We start from the raw sequence: 21327 nt of genomic DNA on the forward strand, positions 1-21327 counted from the left end.
TATGATGGTCAAACTGAATACTGTTACAGCAAGGATTCTACACTATAGGATTAATTCCAAATTTTGCTCGATAGGAAACAATGCTAGGCAAAGTTCCAAAGCATGGAAGTGAGTCACTATTACACTGTTCTTTTCTTCTTAAAACGAGAGATTATTCTGAGATAGGAATCAGGTAGGCAATTTGTTTTTATCAGACAACCCAAGGATTATACGACCCTTGTGATTTCCTCTCAAGTCTGGAGAAAAATCTGACAATAAAACACCATCACTTGCCATGCAAAGATAGGAGAAATCATGTGCCCTCCTATGGCTTTAAATAAATCTATCTATCCTTCCACAGCATCTTATAGGATATTTCCCCCTCTCTGTGATGAAGAGCATTTAATTCAATATTTCAAAGAGTAAAACAAAATAAACTAAATGAAGTCACGTCACAATTATGGATCTTTCCAAGTCTGTAAGCAAATGGATTTCTCATTCAGCAGGAATTACTTATCACTCTGCAGCCCAGCTAACAAAGGAGTTTCACAGATTTAATGCAATCACTATCAAAATTCCAATGCTGTTTTTTTTGTTTTGCAGAAATAGAAAAATCCCTTCTAAAATTTATATGAAATCTTAAGGGACCCCAAATAGCCAAAACAAGTTGGGGAAAAATTTTCGGAGGTCTCACTCTTTTTGATTTCTATTACAAAGTTACAGTGATCAAAACTGTGATACTGGCATAAAGACAGACATAAAGACCAATGGAATAGAATAGAGAGCCCAGAATTAAATCTTCACATATATATGGTCAAATGTTTTTGACAAAGGTACCAAGACCATGCAATAGGAAAAGACAGACTTTTACCATATAAAAAATCTAATCAAAATGGATTAAAGACCTGAATATAAGAGCTAAGTTATAAAACTCCTAGAAGAAGCCACAGTGGGAAAGCTGCAAAACATTGGATTTGGCAATGGTTTTGTGGACACGACACCAAAAACACAGGTGTTTACACAGGCAACAAAAACAAAAAAAGAGAAGCTGGACTTTATCAAGATTAAAAATGTTTGTGAATCAAAAGACAACCATGAAAAGGCAACTGACAGAACAGGAAAAATATATGCAAATCATATACCTGAGAAGAAATTAGTATCAGGTATTAATACGTGTATAAGAATACACAACTCTTACAACTCAACAAAACAAATAACACGATTAAAAAAGAAAAATGAATTTGAATAGACATTTCTCCAAAGAAGATATATACATGGACAACAAGCACATGAAAAGATGTTCATTATCACTAAGCATTAGGGAATGCCAGTGAAAACCAAAATGAGATACACTTCCTACCCACCAGAATGGCTATTATCAAAAAAACAGAAAATAAGTATTGGCTAGGATGTGGGAAAATTAGAATTAAAAGTAGAGTCTCAAAGAGTTATATGTACATCCATGTTCACAGCATCATTATCATTCACAACAGCCAAAAGGTGAAAGCAACCCAAGTGTCAATCAACAGATGAATGGATAAACAAAATGTGGTATATACACACAATGGAATATTATTAGGCCTTACAAGGGAAGGAAATTATGACACATGCTACATAATGGTTGAACCTTGAGGGCATTATGCTAAGTGAAAAAAGCCGGTCACACACACAAAATATTTTATGATCCCACTTACATAAGGTACCTAGAGTAATCAAATTTAGAGACAAAAAGTAGAATGGTAGTTGCCAAGGTCTGGGGAGAGGGGAGGATGAGAAGTTCAATGGCAGAATTTCATTTTTGCAAGATGAAAAGAGTTCTGGAGATTGGCTGCACATCAATATGAATACACGGAACACTCCTGAACTCTACACTTCAAAATGGTTAAGATGGTACATTTCATGTTATGTGTAGTTTACCACTATGAAAAAATAAAGAAGCTTCATTTTTGGCAAAATATGAGCAATGAACTACCATGTCAATTATGCTTAAAATACATGACTATCGGGCTTGAAAAGGGGGGAATTAAATATCGGCAATGAACTACATGTCAATTATGCTTAAAATACATGACTACCAAGCTTGAAAGGGGAGGAAAACACATGGTTAAACATAACCATAAACATAAAATGTGTTTAAAAAGCACCTATAACAAAGAAGGGTGAGGTACTAATAAAACCCAACTAGAAAAGCTTTCTTGGAGATACACTTTTCCCTCCAATAAACTCTAATGATGTAGAACTACATACCCAACTGATGAACAAAGAAAAAATACTTTGTTCAATGAGAAATAACATGGCACACTATATATTAGTCACAAAATTCACTTATACAACATAACACAAATTTATTCATTATTTTTTAGTTGAAGGGAGACCATAGTAAAAACATATATACAGAAGTATTGCAAAATTGATTTCCAGAAAGAAATGAAAACATTTGGCCAGATGCTTCTTACCAATATGGATTTGCAGACACCTGCAACAGCCTGACAGGCAGCAGATGTGGGAAAGTCAATGGGCAGATTGGGAAGACCCAAAATGGTAACCAAAGGCAACAGTCCTTTCTGATTCACAAATTCCTGGCAGTGGTCATCTGTTGTATTGTTGCTCAGAATAGATTCCACAAATTTCATCTAGGTAATAAAAAATTTTTAAAGAAGTTAGAGCCTGACAGGTGGAACTAAAAGGCCAGCCTGGAATAAGGATAGGGTAGCCTTCTAGTCATGATATCAGTGTTTTCTAGAGTATCAAAACCTCAGATAAACCAGATGTATGATACGGATTCTAAAACATCCAGGAAGTAAAGAATATCTACGATTTCTGTCCAATCTACATTTTCAAGCACACCAAGAGTCAGATAATTCGAGATAACAGAGAAGTTAAGTGACTTGCTCAGGGCCACATTATGAATTAGTGGTACAATCATGTCTAATCTCTTAATTTGCTATTTAGTGCTCCTTGCCTACCTCTCTCCTGCACGCAAACATCATGGAAAATTTCCCCCAAATGTGCTTATAATGCAAATGAAACACATAATGCAAATGAAACGCTGAACTGTTGGAAGAGTTTGTTTCAAACAAAGAATTTTTTTAAGAGTAAAAAAGTAAAATGTGGGCAATAAACACACAGGCACAAGACAAACTATCTCTGGAAGTCTTGGAAGTGATTAGTAGGCTAAAACAAATGCTAAGAGGTCTCTGCCTTATTGGTAAACAATTCTGGGAAAATTCAAACTCTTCACTTTTTTGGTGAGACACTCAGGAAGCAATGGGAAAAAAGGGGGAAAATATATGTTGGACACATTTGGAAAACATATCACAGATTGTATATTTCATATTCGAAATGCTTGGGCACCATGAGTGTTTCAGATTTTTATTTTTCAATATTTGCATTATACAGTACAGGCTGAAAATGCTCCAGTGAGCATTTCCCTTCAGTGTTATGTTGGTACTCAAAAAGGTTCAAATTTTGGAGCATTTTGGATTTGGGATGATCAGCCTGTACTAGACTGGCAAAACAAAACCTGTTACAGATTCCTGTCTGGATTCTAATGGAGAATGGTAACAGTGAACAAAAAAATCTGGAATGAAAAATAATGGGGATCGTGTTGGCTAATTTCTGGCAAACCAGTCTAGAACAAAAACAAAAGAGTGGCACATCTTTCCCCTCTTAATAGGATTCCAATTAAAATGAATACAGTAATTACTGGACTCTGATAATGCAACACATTTTCCAGAAAAGCACATATACATCTTTACTCAGTTTGCCCTGTGTTCAATCTTACCACATTAAGGATGTAATCCATGAGGGGAATAGGAATACGTTCCTCTGTACCAACAACCCTGTTAGGGGAGAAAACAGTGAGTTACACAGAAATTCACAATACCAATATTAAGAGAACAGAGGAAGAGGCACTGTATAAAATTCTAGGCCTTTTTCTATTCATTAATTTATTTTTTTGAGACAGGGTCTTGCTGTCACCCAGGCTGGAGTGCAGTGGCACAATCATGGCTCACTGCAGCCTTTACTTCCCAGGCTTATGTGGTAGAGATGAGCCTTTAGACTCATATACCGCAGGAAAAAAACAGCTGAAATCAATCCTGAATCTACCTTTCCAAGCGTGACTAAGGTTGAAAGCATAAAGGGGAAAACCAAGCCTTTAAAAACTCAACATTTGTATACATCACAAGAGAAGCTATCCTATCTTTGGCAAACTACTGTTGGGGAAATTTACCCATATGAAAACATTAAAAATAAGTTCAATTAAAAGACTCAACATTTGCTTGAAGAAAGAGGCTAGATAAAAAAACACTTAAACATCATACGATGTTTCTGCATCACGTTTAAAGTTATGGAGAGTAGGAAACAGAATTTAATTTAGTTCAAAGATTCATACACCTGAGGCCTCCCTTCCCTAACAATTGGTATTTGCAGCATGACAGTTCCTGAACTATCAAAAAACTGATCAGGTCTTTTGTCTTTTCAGTTGCTTCAATATTGCACGGCAGATGAGAAGGCTACAACATGCCACAGCTGCAGAAAATGCAGCTCAATGCAAAAAACTACACATATAGTATATTGTGATGAAACAAAACATACCTCTAAGATAAACCCCAGGAACAAATACTTTAGAAAATGGAGCATTTTGGACACAGGCCCTTGAAACAGATTTGGGCACAGGGTGCAGGAGAGTGGGATGGGGCAGAGACAGAGGGAGAGGTAGAGGAAGAAGACAAGAAAGTTGGCAAGAAGCTAGTAGTTCTCATCTTTGAGCAAGACAAAATGTAAACAAAGATTTGCCAGGCACAAGAACATTTGGCAGCAGAATACAGAACAGGAAAAGAGAGTGGAGAGGCATTATGAATGACTTCAGTGACAAAAATACCCAGAACCAGGTTTGGGTAGGATGTTGTGAACCTCCTCAATGAAAAATGTGGGGAAGAACTTTGTAGAAAGAGAGTATACCTATAAGGCAAGACTGAAATGATTCCATGAGAAGACCACAAACCTTTCTTTAAGTTCCTCCTCAGAACCACTGCAGCATTCCATGTTACTTATATCAATTACCTATAGATCCACCTCTATCGATAAGGAGTGCAGGTGTGGATCCCGCCCAGAGACACCCAACCCTTTGAAGAAGCCAGATATGATGGCAAAGAGCCTAAGTAGTAAAATTAAATGAGACCTATATGCCCCCTTCATTTGCTACATGGAAACTGGGGAGAAGAACAGAGAGGAAAGAAAACCAATAGTGGTTCTTAATATAATTTCAGGAATAAATTTGTTCAGTAACCACTTTTCTCCTTACCCTTATCTTTTGGCTCTCAGGCCCAAGAAGCCGTACAGGAATAATCAAAATGATCAACTCTTTCCAACGGGACTCAACTTACCAACTGATTTCAAGAAAAGTCCTTCTAAACTTCTTGTCTCTCTCCCTTTCTCCAAACATACACACGTTCCCAAACTCTGGTCAATTTTCTGTATTTACCATGGTGGAGCCCCAGCCCATGCCCCCATCAAAAGTAAAGGAGGATTTCAATTTAGTGTCATAGTATGATGTATATGGGGTTTTTCGGGGTGGGGGGATGGTCAGGTGCTTCCTCCAGCTTTTGAGGAGACAGCTGACTCTGACAAAGGAGCTCTCCCAGTGGGCCACATTTCAGGGAACAACTGTGTCTCTGCACTCATTGCCTTTAAATTCCAGACAATTGCTATTCAAGTTCTAAAGATCACAAAGACTTTATATAGTCCATTTCTTTCAAGCTGCTCATGAGTGGTGGGTGGTAAGCTAGGCACACTAATGGAATCAACCACAAAGTGAACCATGATGCACCAACTACAAACCCTGGTTACTTACTGGCAAGTATAATCATCCCCAGCAATATCAGATTTTCTGAGATCAAACAATTCAGAAGGCAGAAGAAAGGGGGCAAAAGACAGGTATTTAGAACTACTTGTGGTGAGTCTGAATGTAGAAAGGCACCCCACGTATTTGGCGTAGACTATAGTGCCTAAGTTTCCTTACTCCAAATCTCGAGCACAAAACCATGTATTTCAGGAGTAAATACAAACACCATTTGCAAACACTAGCTGCTGATTTTGTAAAATAAATAAATAAATAAATAAGGAAAGGGTACTGTCTAAGCCTGGAAAAAACTCAGAAACTCAAGTCCATCAACAGGAAAATGGATAATCACTATACAATTATCACATAACAGAATACTACTCAGCAATGAAAAGTAACAAGTTGCTGACAGATGCAATAACATGGATGAACCTCCAAAACACATCAAACAAAGAAGCTAGATACAAGAAGGTATATACATCAGATATAATATACACATAAGACTTTATATGATCATTTTATTTAAAAATATTCTGGAATAGACATAATAATATGATGACAGAAGTAAGATGAGTAACAGCCTCAATTTTGGGCAGGGAAACTGGAAATGTAAAATCTGTATGGAAATCATACCTGAATTTAAACTGCTGATAAATTGGCCAGGTGCGGCGGTGCACACCTGTAATCCCAACACTTTGGGAGGCCGAAGTGGGTGGATCACATGAGGCCAGGAGTTTGAGGCCAACATGGCAAAACCCCATCTCTACTAAAAATACAAAAATTAGCAAGGCATGGTGGCACGTGTCTGTAATCCCAGCTACTCAGGAGGCTAAAGACCGAGAACTGCTTGAACTTGGGAGGCGGAGGTTGCAGTGAGCTGAGCTCGTGCCTCTGCACTCCAGCCTGGGTGATGTAGTGAGACTCTGTCTCAAAAAATAATAATAATAAATAAAATAAAGATAAAAGTTAATCATTTTATGTGTGTATAAGGCATTGGAAAACAGATGAGAGCATGGGAAACAGAAATTCGGAAGTTCCACTGAAGAACTATGGATGTGGGGGAAGGGATGGACAAGACTTCTGGGGAGAAGGGTGACATATATTCCAAATCTTTCTAAGCCCTTTCACCATATTGTGAGAAAGTACACAATTCCCCTATAACAATTGCCTGGGATAGAAGATAAAAAGAACTTTTGCTGTTAATATATTGTGGTTTTCAAAATGAAGCTAAGTTTAGACAGTCTCTTGCTTTTTCTTCCTTCCCTAATAATTTACTTAGTGACCCAATCTAGGCCTCTGAAGATGGCAGAAGTGAAAAAATGTATGTGTCAACATCTGTGAGACTCCTGGATTATGCAAATGAGGCAGTGATGAGCATCCAGAATGTAGAAAACTACTGATACTAGGGTACAGTAACTACTAGAGTCCTCTGCATCTTAAAAGTTACATATAACTATCACTATGGTAGAATATTAATGCTACTGGGTTTATATTTCTAATTTCTCTTCATTTTCATTCATGTCTCATGAGGCCTAGCTCTCTAAGCATTTAAGACTTCAGGAATCCTTAATTTAAGGCTCTTTATTCATTTCAATAAACAAACTTACTGACTACCTACTATATACAAAGTGATAGGGATACACTGGTGAATGAGGCAATGTCTTGCTCTTGAGGAGCTTATAGATGAGTGAGGAAAACCATTAACATGTATGAACAATTTTAACAAAACTGTTGGGAGAACACAAGACTGACTTCTCATTTGGAGGTAAAAAAACCAACCAACCAACCAACCTTCTTCAAGAATAAGACATTTGAACTGGCCTTACAGATATCTGGTGGATGTAAAAGGAGGTGATGTGGGAATGGGGATGGCTGTGGATAGAACACAGTGATACATGATAGCCCAAGAAAGGAAAGGAGGGTAAACAAATGAGGGTAGTGTGCTAATTAACTGTGACAGCTTGAAATCTGGGCACATCAGATGTAAGGCATCTGGAAAATATCCAGGTAGGGAAGTCACATGCAGATGAATATATATGAGCTTGAATTAAAACCACCACCACCTACACCTTAAAATTTTCCCTTATTTGTAGTCAGGAAAAGGAACTCCACTCCAGTAGGGTCACTGATATTCAAGGGTGTGACAAAGGAAGCACTAAGACTCGTCTACAAAAAACATGTCGTGCTTTTTTCCAGGGTGTCCTCCTCTTCTAGAAAAAGAACATTTAAAACAGAACAAAAGATACTGCTAGAATGAAGATAGGTTTGCCTTCTCAGACAGGGTAAGGTATCTGTTCAACAAAGCAATATGCTTAGTAGTTAATGCCTCTCCTTAAAACACTTCACACCTACAGGCTCATTACTATTTAGAGTTCCAAGAGGACATACCAGTTTCGGATTCTAGGCCTTTGCTCCTGTTGTCTACTCCACCTTAAATTTTAAGTCCCAAGGTACCATTCAGGACCAGCTCAAATGCATTCGTATCTGTGCCTAAAATGCTCAAGCTTTTCTCAGAATGACTTACCTACACACTAAAAGACCACTTCTTATATAAGCGAGTGCACGACTGTCCAGAAAGATCAATCCCATTTTCAGCATGCAGGTGATTAAAAGTTACAGGTATAGAGTTACAGTTCATCCCTGGTAGGTGAATACTGCTCAAAGAGCCTGGTGGACTACCCCCTACCAATCAGTAGCCTTTAAGCAAACTCCCTGCTTCCATCTAAGCAGTCAATTCTTGACTGTTTACAGTCATATAGTAAATTCCAAAGCCTTCTAATTAATTTGGAATGAACAGATAGTAACAAAATGAATAAAAATAAAAAAACAACAAGCAACAACGAATCCTCACACACCCCTTAAGGACTTCTTAGGAGACAGGCTTCAAAAGTACATTGTTTTTCACACGTGCCTGAAAAAAATCAAGCAGTCAATGATGTGGAATATCAAATCAACAAAGGGAAAATAAGGTCTCTGTGCAAAGTCCATTAACTTGATGGACCAAATTCTGATTCAATTTCATCAACAGCTTTTAAGAATGAGCACTTCCTGACCGGATGCGGTAGCTCACGCCTGTAATCCTAACACTTTGGGAAGCCGAGGTGGGCAGATCACCTGATGTCGGGAGTTCGAGATCAGCCTGGTCAACATGGTGAAACTCCATCTCTACTAAAAATACAAAAATTAGCCAAGTGTGGTGGTAGGTGTCTGTAATCCCAGCTACTTGAGAGGCTGAGGCAGGAGAATTGCTTGAGCCCGGGAGGTGGAGGGTGCAATGAGCCGAGACCACATCATTTGCACTCCAGCCTGGGCAACAAGAGCAAAACTCTCTCTCAAAAAAATAAATCAATAAAAATTAAAAATTAATTAATTTTTTTTTTTAAAAAAGATCACTTCCAAAGGCAACCAATACAATTAAATACCAAAGCACAAATGACACACAAGGGTCAAAAAAGGAAAAACTAATACACTCTTAGAAATGGTTAGAACTTTAAAATGATCTAATACAACTCTCTTGCTTTTTATAGATGAAAGTGTTCACTAAGGCTTAGAGAGGTGATAACACGCCCAAGATTATATGGCTACATGATCTGTTTTGTAAACACTTACTGCTGATTAGGCTCAGTTTCATTTTGCTGGGTAGAATTAAAGCTCTGCATGGCCTGTACTTCCTCTTCCTCCTCATCCTCACTAGAGGCTTCTTCTGCGGCATGATTAGACCTTGGGGGAGGAGCAGTGGCAGTGCCATCTGCCTTCTGGATTGATGGCTTCTGACAGATGTATTTGGGGTCCCTTCCAAGATTACAGATTTCTTCAAGTAACTGAAAGGCACAGGAAATAAGATTGCTTATTAGTAATCATGGAATGGGGAGGAGGAGACAGCTAACATTATCTAGAGCATTTTCTAAGTGTTGTGTATTTGCCCAAACACTTTGTATACATGTTATATACATAATTCCCAGAATATGGTCATTAATTCCATTTTATAAACAAGGGAACAGAAGTGCTGCAAACTTAAATAATTTGTTGAGCGTCACACGGCTGTATAAGTGACTGACGAACCTGACTCCCTGTCCCAATTCACCAAGCACCAGGAACTTATACACCAATTTCAACAACAATTCTAAAAGGAAACTGGCAGAGCTAATAAGGCGGGGTGGGGGGCAGCCACAGGGATCAACAAACGGAGACTAGAAAAGGCAATATGCTTTACAAACTTAATCTAAGCCATGTCTGCTTGTCCATATAATATATAAAAGAAATCATTACACACAGGTTTACATTAAATGGAAAAAAAATTTTAAGGAAAACAATTCTCAATCTAAAAACTTTTTTTTTTTTTGGAGACAGAGTCTTGCAGTGGCATGATCTCGGCTCACTACAACCTCCGCCTCCCGAGTTCAAGCAATTCTCCTGCCTCAGCCTCCAGAGTAGCTGGGACTACAGGCACACGCCACCACACCCGGCTAACTTTTGTATTTTTCGTAGAAACGGGGTTTCACCATGTTGTCCAGGCTGGTCTCAAACTCCTGGCCTCAAGCGATCCACCAGCCTCAGCCTCCCAAAGTGCCAGGATTACAGGCGTGAGCCACTGTACCCAGGCTAAAAAAATTTTAACAGAGACTTCTTTCTAAGATGAACTAAAATGACAACATCTTTTTATAAAGGACCAATCTAAGGACATGGAAACAATGAGGCAGACATAATGCTCTTATAGCTATAGCCCAAGAATCCTAATGACCTCTAGTAGGCCAAATCTTCTAAAACCTTCCCCTTCTCTGCTCTCTCATGCTCATGGTCACATCCTTATGACTTTCTACCTTGATGATGGCAGTCGTTGCATCTGTTTTAAGGGTGGGCTGATGTCTCATGAGCTCATCGACAGCACTCCCCAGGTTGGATGCAGTATCCCCTTAAGGCAAAAAATGAACTGTTAGAATTAGAAAGACTGAAGAAAATAGAGCTTGGGCTCTTTTCTGTACCAACATATAAGGTGGAAAGAAGAAACTGAGCCTGGTTATGATTTCCTTTCCTTTAAAGACTTTATGTCACCCAGACTGGAGTGCAGTGTCACGAACTCCTGGACTCAAGCGATCCTCCTACCTCAGCCCTCCAAGTAGCTGGGACTACAGGTGTGCGCCTCCATGACTGGAGAAATTTTTTTTTTTTTTGGTAGAGATGGGGTTTGGCCATGTTGCCCAGGCTGGTCTCAAACTCCTGAGCTCAAGTGATCTGCCCACCTTGGCCTCCCAAAGTGCTAGGTGTGTGCCACTGTGCCAGGCCAGGCTATTGTGATATTTTTTTCCTATTTTTGTTTTTTTGGTTGTGATTTTCTAATGCCACAACTTCTTTAATGAATTTACATGCAGCCCCTATCCCCCCAAATCACTAGGGAAAAGGAAGGAATCAGTTCAGTAAACTATTTTAAAGTAACTATGTGTGCTGCACTCTACTCTGGCAATCTTTGCTGTCAAGATCTAAACTAGTATTACAAAGTGAGAGAGAAGAAAGATGTATAAACCATTAACCCTCTGGCTGCTCCAGTTAAGAATGATAGTGTCTAAATGCTACAGTGGTGGCTGAAAAGTACAAAGCACATTTTTGAAACCTGTAATCTTTCTGGAGCCCTACCTTTTTGCTAATAATCTCTCAATGATCTGGTCTCAAGTATACTGAGTAAAAAAAAACTATCCATGTGTCGTTATCTTAGAGAGTTGGACACTAGAACACTAGATTACCAGATGAACACCTCAGGACTCCATATTTCTCATTGCTACAGACTAGATGGTGAACCCTGGAAATCTACCACTGCTTCTTAATACCTATTTTCTACCAGTACCATGAAAGTACAATGGTGAACTGTTGAGAAGCATGGAAATATTATGAGCAGAGAAGCTGAAGTATTCCTTCCGAAGTATAATAGAATGTATGATGATAATTCCCATTAAACTTAGCACACCTAACCAGTAAAACGATAAGAGAGATCAAGGAAGAGTTTCCTTGCAAACTAAATCAATTTTTTACTATAAAATAAATCTTAACAACTTACCAAGGGGATCAGAACTTCTCCTCCTCCGCATGGCTGGGAGGTAATCTGGAGACAGAAGAACTTTGAAGAGGCGTTCAAAAGGCTGACACTGAACAAAAGACTGAAGACCTCGGGCATTCAAGCAGAGTGCACTGAATACATTTGGGAGGGAGCCAAGGACTTCACGGGTAGCAGGAACCTAGAGAGAAAACAAAGTGAGCTTGAATGCATCTAAAAGAGTGTAGATGCTAGCAAAATCCAGCCATGGGTATCAAGCTGAGATAGAAGGAATTTTGACAACCAGGTCCCAATTAGATTCAACACTACACACAGAAGAGATAGGATTTTCACGCCCTAAGACATTCTTTACAGAGTAGCAGAAAAGACTTACATCTTTGATAAGCAGTGCATGCAGCATGACATCTGTCAATCCATTGTCCTGGAGTGAGGAGAGCAGTGATGGTTCTTGAAATACAAACACAGTCACCACTTCAGTAGCTAAAAAAAGATGAGAAAATATGGAAAACTGAGAGATTCCTCACAGAAACTGAAAACAAAACACCAAAAGCTTTAAAAAAAATACATAATCTATGTCTAGCAATTTAAACCCTTGTGCTTACTATGAAATTAAAGATCCTAATACTGCTCCATCAGAGATTCAGTACTATAAAGAATCTAGTGACTACACTTACAGGATTTTTATGGGCATATTTTTACATAAATGAGGTTACACTGTTTTATATATTTTGCTTTTCCCCCACAATTGTCATACTGTATAATATCCTCTCCCGACACATCAACCCATTCATTTTGAATGGCTGCCTACTATTCCACTAAATGCATGTACCACATGTATAGAAACCAGTCCTCAATTGTGAAAATGATAAACCTAAACATATATCCGTTTTTGTCTGCTTTTAAAAGGAAAAAAAATCTATGATGTAGGCTTGCTGGGTTAAAGCAAATGCAAGCTTAACTGATGAAAATAGATAAACTGCCTCATACAAAGGTTATTCAACAATTTTACACTATCACCAGCAATGCAAGAGTCCTTGAGTATTAATCTGACCAGTTTTTGACATTATAATAATATTTAGAAATGTGCAGTAATAACTACCAAAGCTTCTGGAACATGGGAAAAACTCTACTCAAGAGGAAATAGTACAGCATTAAGGCATTTATTAAAAAGTAACCAAACAAGCTATGAAGAATTAACAGTAAAAAGAATTCAGTGAAACCGAAAGCAAAAACAATAAACAAAGCCAATATCTAGCTTTGTGAAGACACTGGAAAAGCTTATAAACCTATAGAAAATAGAGTAATAATATAAATTAGAAAAAAGAGCAGTAATATACATTAGGAATGAGAAAGGAGATTTAACTAGATACAGAAAAAAAAAATTTATTCTACAAAGTGTATGCCAACAAGTGAAATAATATAAATTAGAAAAAAGAGCAGTAATATACGTTATGAATGAGAAAGCAGATTTAACTAGATACAGAAAAATATATTCTACAAACTGTATGCCAACAAGTGAAATGTATAGTTTAATAAGAAAATGTCATAAAAATCAAATCTCAGGAAGTGACAGAAAAGCAGACTAGACCAATAACAAGAATTTTTTTTCTTTCTTTCTTTTTTTTTTTTTTTAGACGGAGTCTCACTCTGTCGCCCAGGCCAGAGTACAGTGGCGCAATCTCGGCTCACTGCAGCCTCCACCTCCTGGGTTCAAGCGATTCTCCTGCCTCAGCCTCCCGAGTAGTTGGGATTACAGGCACCCAACACACCTGGCTGATTTTTCCATTTTTAGTAGAGATGGGGTTTTTACCAGATTGGCCAGGCTGGTCTCGAACTCCTAACCTCAGGTGATCTGCTCGCCTTGGTCTCCCAAAGTACTGGGATTACAGGCGTGAGCCACCGTGCCCGTTCTAGAATTTTTAAAAGTAAAAAAAAAAAAAAAAAAAAAAAAAAAATCCAGGTAATAGAGAGGCACCAAGCCAATAGTTTTATTAAACCTTCTAGGAATAATTAAGACAAGGCTTCCCAACTCATAAGACTACAATAACTACAGTAACTTTAATTTAAAAACCTGACGAAGAGGAATATACATACAACACCCATAAACCATGTATACAGAACAAACTTGTTTATGGTGATGCCTAAGATCTAAAAGAAACCAGAGGATTTTCTATTCAAGATGGTGAATACAGCATCTCTCCTTTATCCCAAATGCTAAGGGAATGGCAGATATATAGCAATTACCGGGGACCAACAGTTTTCAATGGCCTTTGGGATTCCTCATGGGCTATAAACTTCTGAAAAATTTAAGTCCTTTTTGGGGTTCCTATTGGTATGACACTCCCCTCGATTAACTTACATTTGTAGAAATATATGAATTCTATAGAGTTACTAAAATTGAGTATTTAGAAACTAAAATTAGTGTTCTACAAGCAATTACTAAGACATCAAACCTGTTATTTCATCAAGAGGTTGCAACGACACTATGCACTGGGACCCCTATACAAAAACACTGATAACCAAGAATTAGAATTAAAGAGTATATACACGCACAGAGCAATCAGCTGTGTGTGGAACCAAGCAACTAAGAAATGGAAAAAAGGTAATTAGGGTTTCCAGGACAAAGTTAAAAGGAATCAGAGAAATAGAAAAAAAAAAAAAAAAAAAAGCAAAGCAGAAGCAGGAACTATATACAGATAAGAACAAGAACCAGTGTGACACCACGGTTATCTACAATAATGTAGCATTAGAATACAATGAAGAAAACAGCCACCAACTTCTGAAAGAAGTCTGACACCTTAAAAATTACCCACAGATGTACTTCAATAGAACTGAAAATGAATCCAATAAGAGTTTGGAAAGTCAAGGTTACAGAGAAGAGAGTAAAGGCAGGCAGAAGGTCAACACAGTCCCTGGGCCCAAATGCCATTGCATCCCCATGCCACTAGCCCTACTCAAACCCTAGCCTCCCAATATGTTCTTTGTGCCCTGTCTTACCATTGGCATCATCACCAATGCGGGCTCACCATACCAGTGGTAAACACTCCTTTTCTCACTGGCAAATCAATTTTATTGGGCCACTGCCCCAATCTGCTGGCACAAATCGCTATGCCCTCACAACTGTTATACAGACCTATTCTTGGCTTATCCTTCCTGCCAAACTACTGCCAACACCACCACTATTATAGGCCTCAGTTAGTTCCCTTTGGGCTTCTGGTAACACCGACTCTGACCAGGGTACATACATTACCGCTCATTCAGTCTGGGCATGGGCCTTTTAAAACAAGGCATCACCTTGGAGCTTCCATTTGTCTTTTTTTTTTTTTTTTGAGACAAGGTCTCACTCTGTTCCCCAGGCTAGAGTGCAGGGGTGCAATTATAGCTCACTACAGCTTCAACCTCCAGTACTTAAGTGATCCTCCCACCTCAGCTTCCTGAGTAGCGTACCAGCATGCCCTGCAAACATTGTTATTTGTTGCAGAGACAGGATTTCACCATGTTGCCCAGGCTGGTCTCAAACTCCTGGGCTCAAGGCTCAAGCAATCTGCCTGTCTCAGCATCCCAAAGTGCTGGGATTACAGGTGTGAGCCAGTGCCTGGCCCATTTGTTGTACTGTTCACAGAAAGCAGGCCTAACAGAGGCATAATGGCTTGTTCAATGCTCTCTTAAACTTACAAATGGACAATGGTCTCTTAAATGGATCTCTCTTTTGCCGATTGCCTTAGTTGTATGACATCTGAAAAAACACAATTAGTGCTTCCTTTGTCCCCTTTCTAGCCTCAAAATGAGATACTTTCCATCTATGAGTCTATAATACCCAAACAGAATCCCCCTCACTTAACGACACCTTCTCATTTGATATTGGTGCGATCCACGGTGGACAGGAGTCTAGGTTGAAAATTGGTAACAGGATGGGACCCACAGAAAATTGAGGGCCCTCACCCTCTAAGACTATGCAGAAGGTCTCTGCCAAAGTCCTTTCCTAATATGATGATCTCCTAACTGGAGATCCCTCTTCATAGGAAATGAAGGTCTTGGTCTCTCTGCCTGGGTCGACATACACAACTGTACGGTTCTTCCAAAGAGGAAAGAAAAATCTTAAGTTATTTCCTAGTACCAACATTCTTAGGAAGGTAGTTCTGGATCCACCTTATTACAGAGGTATTGAATGGGAGACTAGTGCAGGATATGGGATGGCAATGCCTGTGATTTCCATAATAAACTGGCACTTCGGCATGCCAAAAGTCTATGCACCACAGGCCTGAAAATATCTTTGTGGAATATTCTGGCTCTAGTTGGCCTGTCTATACCTCATTTGGCTCATGGTCTGGGTCTGGGATACTACTACTCCAGCTCAATGCCAAACTTCTTGGGCTCCTTTTTGCCCATGCTGTGATCCCACTTGTTTGGGGGTAATCAGTGCATAGCTTCCCTATCTGAAATTATCCTAAAACTCTTGTAGGCAAAGGGATACTGAGTTACTTTTATAATAATTTCTCAAGTGCGAGCCTAGGGCTTCTATCCAACCAGCATACCAAAGCATCCTAGATGATGATTTCAGTACAACTGACAGTCCCAGCCTTGATGCTAACACCCTCAAGATGGTAACTGCCCTTGTAACTGCCCCCATATGACTCATCATAACTCCACTGCCCCATCGACTCTTTGACAGCCAGCCCACACTCCACTTTCACTATTTACACTCTAATTTCACTATTCCAGTCACTACCTACATTTCCTGCTTCCCCTCACTCAACCTGATAGATTGTATCTATGTATTAGTAACAGAGAATGCCACCTACATACTAAACCTCCAGCAATATTAACAGACACCCTAGCCCAGGCAACTACTTATACAACTATATCTTGCTCCCTTGGAGGATTTCAATACTCATATTGACTACTTGCTACACTCTCTGGTTAAGTGGTCAATCATAAGCATGATGACGTTAGCATAGGCTACAAACAGACCCGAACAGATAACATGAGGGGTAAGGCAGGAGGTGAGAAAGAAGAGAGGGGAGTTGGGGAAGTTAAATGGGCTACTACAAATGAAATACAGGTGCCTAAAAGTGGCATAGAAGAGCCAGAGGTCAGACACGTGAGGGAGAAGGAGTCAGAATATATAGTGGGTTTGAGTGTGAAATTATAAGCAGGACATCATGACCTCACTGGGTGCTTCCATATTAAACTTCCCCCTTAAGGATCTCATGTCTTTCCCAGCCTCTGCCACCAACTGATAGTACATACAATGATGCTCACCTGTGGAGAATGTCCACCCTGATATAAGTTTGCCCCCTAGAAACTCCACCTTCCAACCTCTTGGGCTACTGATTCTTCTGTGTTACAACTCCTGCTCAGCAGGGTTTTACATTCTATTCAGCGATCCTGTTCCCTTCTGCCCATACAAGCTGACCTATGTACTATGGACATTTAGTGCCCAGGGCACCTCAAATTCAACTAGAAAGTCTAGCTGTTTTATCAAGTCTTGCCACAAAAAGGAGCACTTTTTACCTATTCTGGGCCTCATCAGAATCTTTGGTGTAACGGGCACAAGTTTAGGTATTTCCAATTCTGTAACACAGACTCAACTCATAGAGGTTACCCAGACATGTTGTAACTCCTGGCAGACCACATTAACCAAACAGTTCAGGCGTTAGAAGCCCTCAATGAGGGACAAAGCAGTTTAGTTACTATGATAGTTGATAACAGACTGGCATGAAACTACCTACTGGCATTTCAAGATAGTGCTTGTGCCTTAAAGGGACTTCCTGTTGCATGATCATTAATAAAGAAAAGGTATCCAGAATAGTTCAACAAAAATAAACCCAAACAGCCAATTATATTATTAAAATACTCCAAGAGGTTCTCAGAACTCCCTGATGTCCTTCCTGGGCCATCTCCTTCCACCTGGAGTGAAAGGCTCTGTACTATCGTTTAGGGAGCTAAAATAACAATGGCTAGTCTAATTATTTAGGTTTCACTTCGCAAATTTGTTCTCTCTCAAGTACAAGTGTATTTTATAGGAAAACTGGGAGGTTGCTATGCTAATTTAAATGTCAGGGATGAATTAAGAAAACCATAGGGAAGGAAGTTGGACCTTCACTGACCTTTGATTTAGTGCTCTAAGTCTCATTTCCTGCCTGTGTCCCTCACTTCTGGCATCATCCTCACAGGGCTCACGTGCTCCTCACCACTACCCCAGCACCTAAGCACTATATCCTCTTGCTGCCTCCTTCTTTTAAACAATATCCCTGTCGATGGCAATTGCTGCTTTTTCTAAGCTTCCCATTTATTGAAAAATGCCTGTGTATCCTTTTCTCTTTCTCTCTGCTCTGGACTTTCTCCCAGAAGAGAGGCATTCTCCCTGCCCCTGGCCTTGAGACATCCCCACCGTAGAACAAATCTTAAAAAAAAAAAAACAAAAAACAAAACAAAACAAAAAAATAAAAATAAAAAATAAAACCCAAAGAACTATTGTCTGAATTTTGCCATCTGAACATAACCTTAGCAGAGAGCTTTTCCATAGCATGGTAGAGTTGCTACACCACAAGAAAACTTCTTCAACCTGACAAAATTGACAAAACCTTCAACACAAAACCTCTGCTAACCTCATTCTTAATATTAAATGCTTTTCCCTCTAAATTCAGGAACAAAGCAAAGAGGCCCATTCTTATTTCTATCCAGCACTGTATCAGAAATCTTTGCTAATGTAGTAAGACAAAAAAAAAAAGGCACAAAGACCATAAACAAAGTAAAAATGCATTTGCAGATGACAAGATTACGTAGAATATTCTAAGAAAACAAAACAAATACGTACTAATAAGTGAACTGTGCAAGATTAAAAGATACAAGGTTAATATACAAAAATCCTAAATTTCTTCAGCAAGGGGGCAAGGAAGTATCTAAGTTGTAGTAGCCAAAACTAGTCTTCCCAACACCCCAAACTGTAAAACATAATGCTTGCTACTACAAGGAGACTTTCCCTATTTCCACGTCTCCTACTAAATTCCTTTAGTGTTTTAAGAATTCTAGCACAGATAAGCCAAATGTACGATAATGTTACTTACTACAAATGTACTACTTATAGAAGGTATATTTAGCACCCAGAAAATAGGTATTTACTTAAAACTGAATTCTGACCTTTATTTCATCACCAATAAGACAGATATCTACCTGGCCTCTCTGTGTTTTATATCCTTGCAGGATTTTACTATTGACATTTGTCTACTGTCCAGGTAGACAGTAGAGACGGGGTTTTGCCATGTTGGCCAGGCTGGTCTCAAACTCATTACCTCAGGTGATCTACCCGCCTCAGCCTCCCAAAGTGCTGGGATTACAGGCAGGAGCTTCCATGCCCGGCCTCTCTGTGTTTTATATCCTTGCAGAATTTTACTATTCATATTTGTCTACTAAAAATACAAAAATTAACCAGGCATGGTGGCAGGCACCTCTAATCCCAGCTACTCGGGAGGCTGAGGCAGGAGACTCGCTTTAACCCGGGAGGCAGAGGTTGTAGTGAGCCGAGATTGCGCCACTACACTCCAGCCTGGGAAACAGAGTGAGACTCTGTCTCAAAAATAAATAGTAAATAAGTAAGTAAGTAAATACACAGAGAGAGAGCTCTGCCAGGTTATCCCAAATTGTTATAACCAACTGTCAACTCCACATACCTAGGAGGAAGAGTGATGGGCCATAGTATTCTGCATTGCTGATGATGTGTTTCAGGGAGGTAGGCAGAGAACCATCCATCACTAAAAGAAAAGTGAACATTATGGAGAATATGATTAGTCTGGAAAGGTGTGAGGAGTGGGGATAATTGAGTGGTATGTTATGTATTATCACACTGTGGTCCTCAAAGCCTGTGTTAATTCTAATCTAATGGCCCCCAGTTGTCTCCTCCTATTTTATTATTTGTTATTTGTCCATGCAATAGGCTTTCTAACATGGGTTAAAAAAGAAAGAACACAAACACTTAGTCAGAGAGGGGTAATAAGATGGAATTAAGCACAGAGTCAAAAGCTGGAGAAGGGGAAAAAAAGGGTAAATCATTATGAAAATAGCTAAGCAACCCTTACGTCTAGGAAAAGTGACACAAAACAACTAAAAGCTATTGAAAATGGCATGGCCTTTACCAAAGACTGCCTTGTAAAACAACAGGTGCCAGAATAGTAAGAAAAGAACCAATCTTTGAGAGAGTAAAATATCCTCCAAAAAAAGTTATCCGGAATCAAATACCATGCCGTATGCCATCTGAGAAAGCAGGGTCTTGGATGGCCTTCTTGAGGAAATTCAACATGGATTTCAGAAGTGCTGCTCGTTGTGGAATACACTGGACTCCTGGCAATGAAGAAAGACAAAAGAATTATGCTGAGTTCGCCATTAAACCACAATGATCAAGCACATCAAACAAAATTTTAATAGATCCAAATACACTATAATAAAATTAGAAGACATTCGAAGTGAGGTCTCTGAATGTTAGGAAGAATACTTAATTAAGCTTTGAAATTGGAAAAATTACTAATACTTTTAATTTTACCAATACTAAAAGTCTAAAGTAAAAAAGAAAAATTACAAGTAAAAAGGTTCAACTTTTTTTTTACCTCACTCAGTTCCCATTTTGGATATTATCTGCCCTCCAACATGGCTGTTTTGATAATCAAGGTGCAAATTGTTGGAAAAGTATAAAATGCTATGAAAGACATGTTAATATAAGAAAATGGAACACCAGAATGGTGAAGAAGCATGAATAGTCATGGGATGCTAACCTCCAAATGTACCATTTAAGTTCTGCCTAAAGCCGCCTTCTTCAATAGTTTAATAACTCTACCACTGTGAAAGACTGCACATCTATGTGTGTACGCACCAGGACGGGGGCCGGGGCCAGGGCCGGGGCCAGGGCCGGGACCAGGACCGGGGCCGGGGCCGGGGCCGGGGCCAGGGCCGGGGCCGGGGCCGGGGCCGGGGCCGGGGCCAGGACTGGGACCGGGGCTGGGGCCAGAAGAGATGTTAGTGCTGCTGCTGGAACCTGATGCCCTTAATTCAACATCCAGCCTGTGCTCCATAGAGATGGATGAGCCTGGACTGCTTTCCATAGCCACATCTGCAACTAAAGTACAAATTATGATAAAGAAACTTACTAGAATAAAAGGTACCACAAAAAGAAAAATTTTGTTTGAGAAAATTTCTTCCATTAATGTGAAATGAATATAAAAATGAAGATCAGGAATACTGAACCCCGAAATGAAAATATATCACTAGTTGCATGTATTAATACATACATACATACACATATGTGTGTGTGTGTGTGTGTGTGTGTGTGTGTGTGTGTGTGTGTGTGTGTGTATATTAACAATCCTACAGAAGTCCTTCAATATTTCTCACCTACCAAATTGGGGAAGAGGGGGAGAGTGGTAAGTAAAATGTGCAATTTCATATACTACTAGTTGGTAGTATA

At 39.3% G+C, this 21327-nt stretch overlaps 1 protein-coding gene across 26 annotated transcripts in view; it reads right to left on the reverse strand.

Annotated features, from left to right (window-relative positions):
• The window catches only part of HUWE1 (HECT, UBA and WWE domain containing E3 ubiquitin protein ligase 1), a 150822-nt gene that overhangs the window by 69692 nt on the left and 59803 nt on the right, over positions 1 to 21327 (reverse strand). For 20 of the 26 annotated variants that reach the window (XM_054472385.2, XM_063660045.1, XM_063660052.1 and 17 more), the window contains 9 exons: positions 20737 to 20979; positions 20109 to 20210; positions 19544 to 19624; positions 12244 to 12350; positions 11874 to 12051; positions 10645 to 10736; positions 9434 to 9645; positions 3764 to 3821; positions 2436 to 2612 (listed from right to left, as the gene is read on the reverse strand). In XM_054472385.2, coding sequence (XP_054328360.1) covers positions 2436 to 2612; positions 3764 to 3821; positions 9434 to 9645; positions 10645 to 10736; positions 11874 to 12051; positions 12244 to 12350; positions 19544 to 19624; positions 20109 to 20210; positions 20737 to 20979 — 1250 coding nt within the window. The remainder of the gene's footprint in view (positions 1 to 2435; positions 2613 to 3763; positions 3822 to 9433; positions 9646 to 10644; positions 10737 to 11873; positions 12052 to 12243; positions 12351 to 19543; positions 19625 to 20108; positions 20211 to 20736; positions 20980 to 21327) is intronic. The other 6 variants (XM_054472398.2, XM_063660059.1, XM_063660060.1 and 3 more) reach the window with 1 other exon arrangement.

Source organism: Pongo pygmaeus, chromosome X (assembly GCF_028885625.2).
Source record: "Pongo pygmaeus isolate AG05252 chromosome X, NHGRI_mPonPyg2-v2.0_pri, whole genome shotgun sequence".
NCBI lineage: Eukaryota > Metazoa > Chordata > Mammalia > Primates > Hominidae > Pongo > Pongo pygmaeus.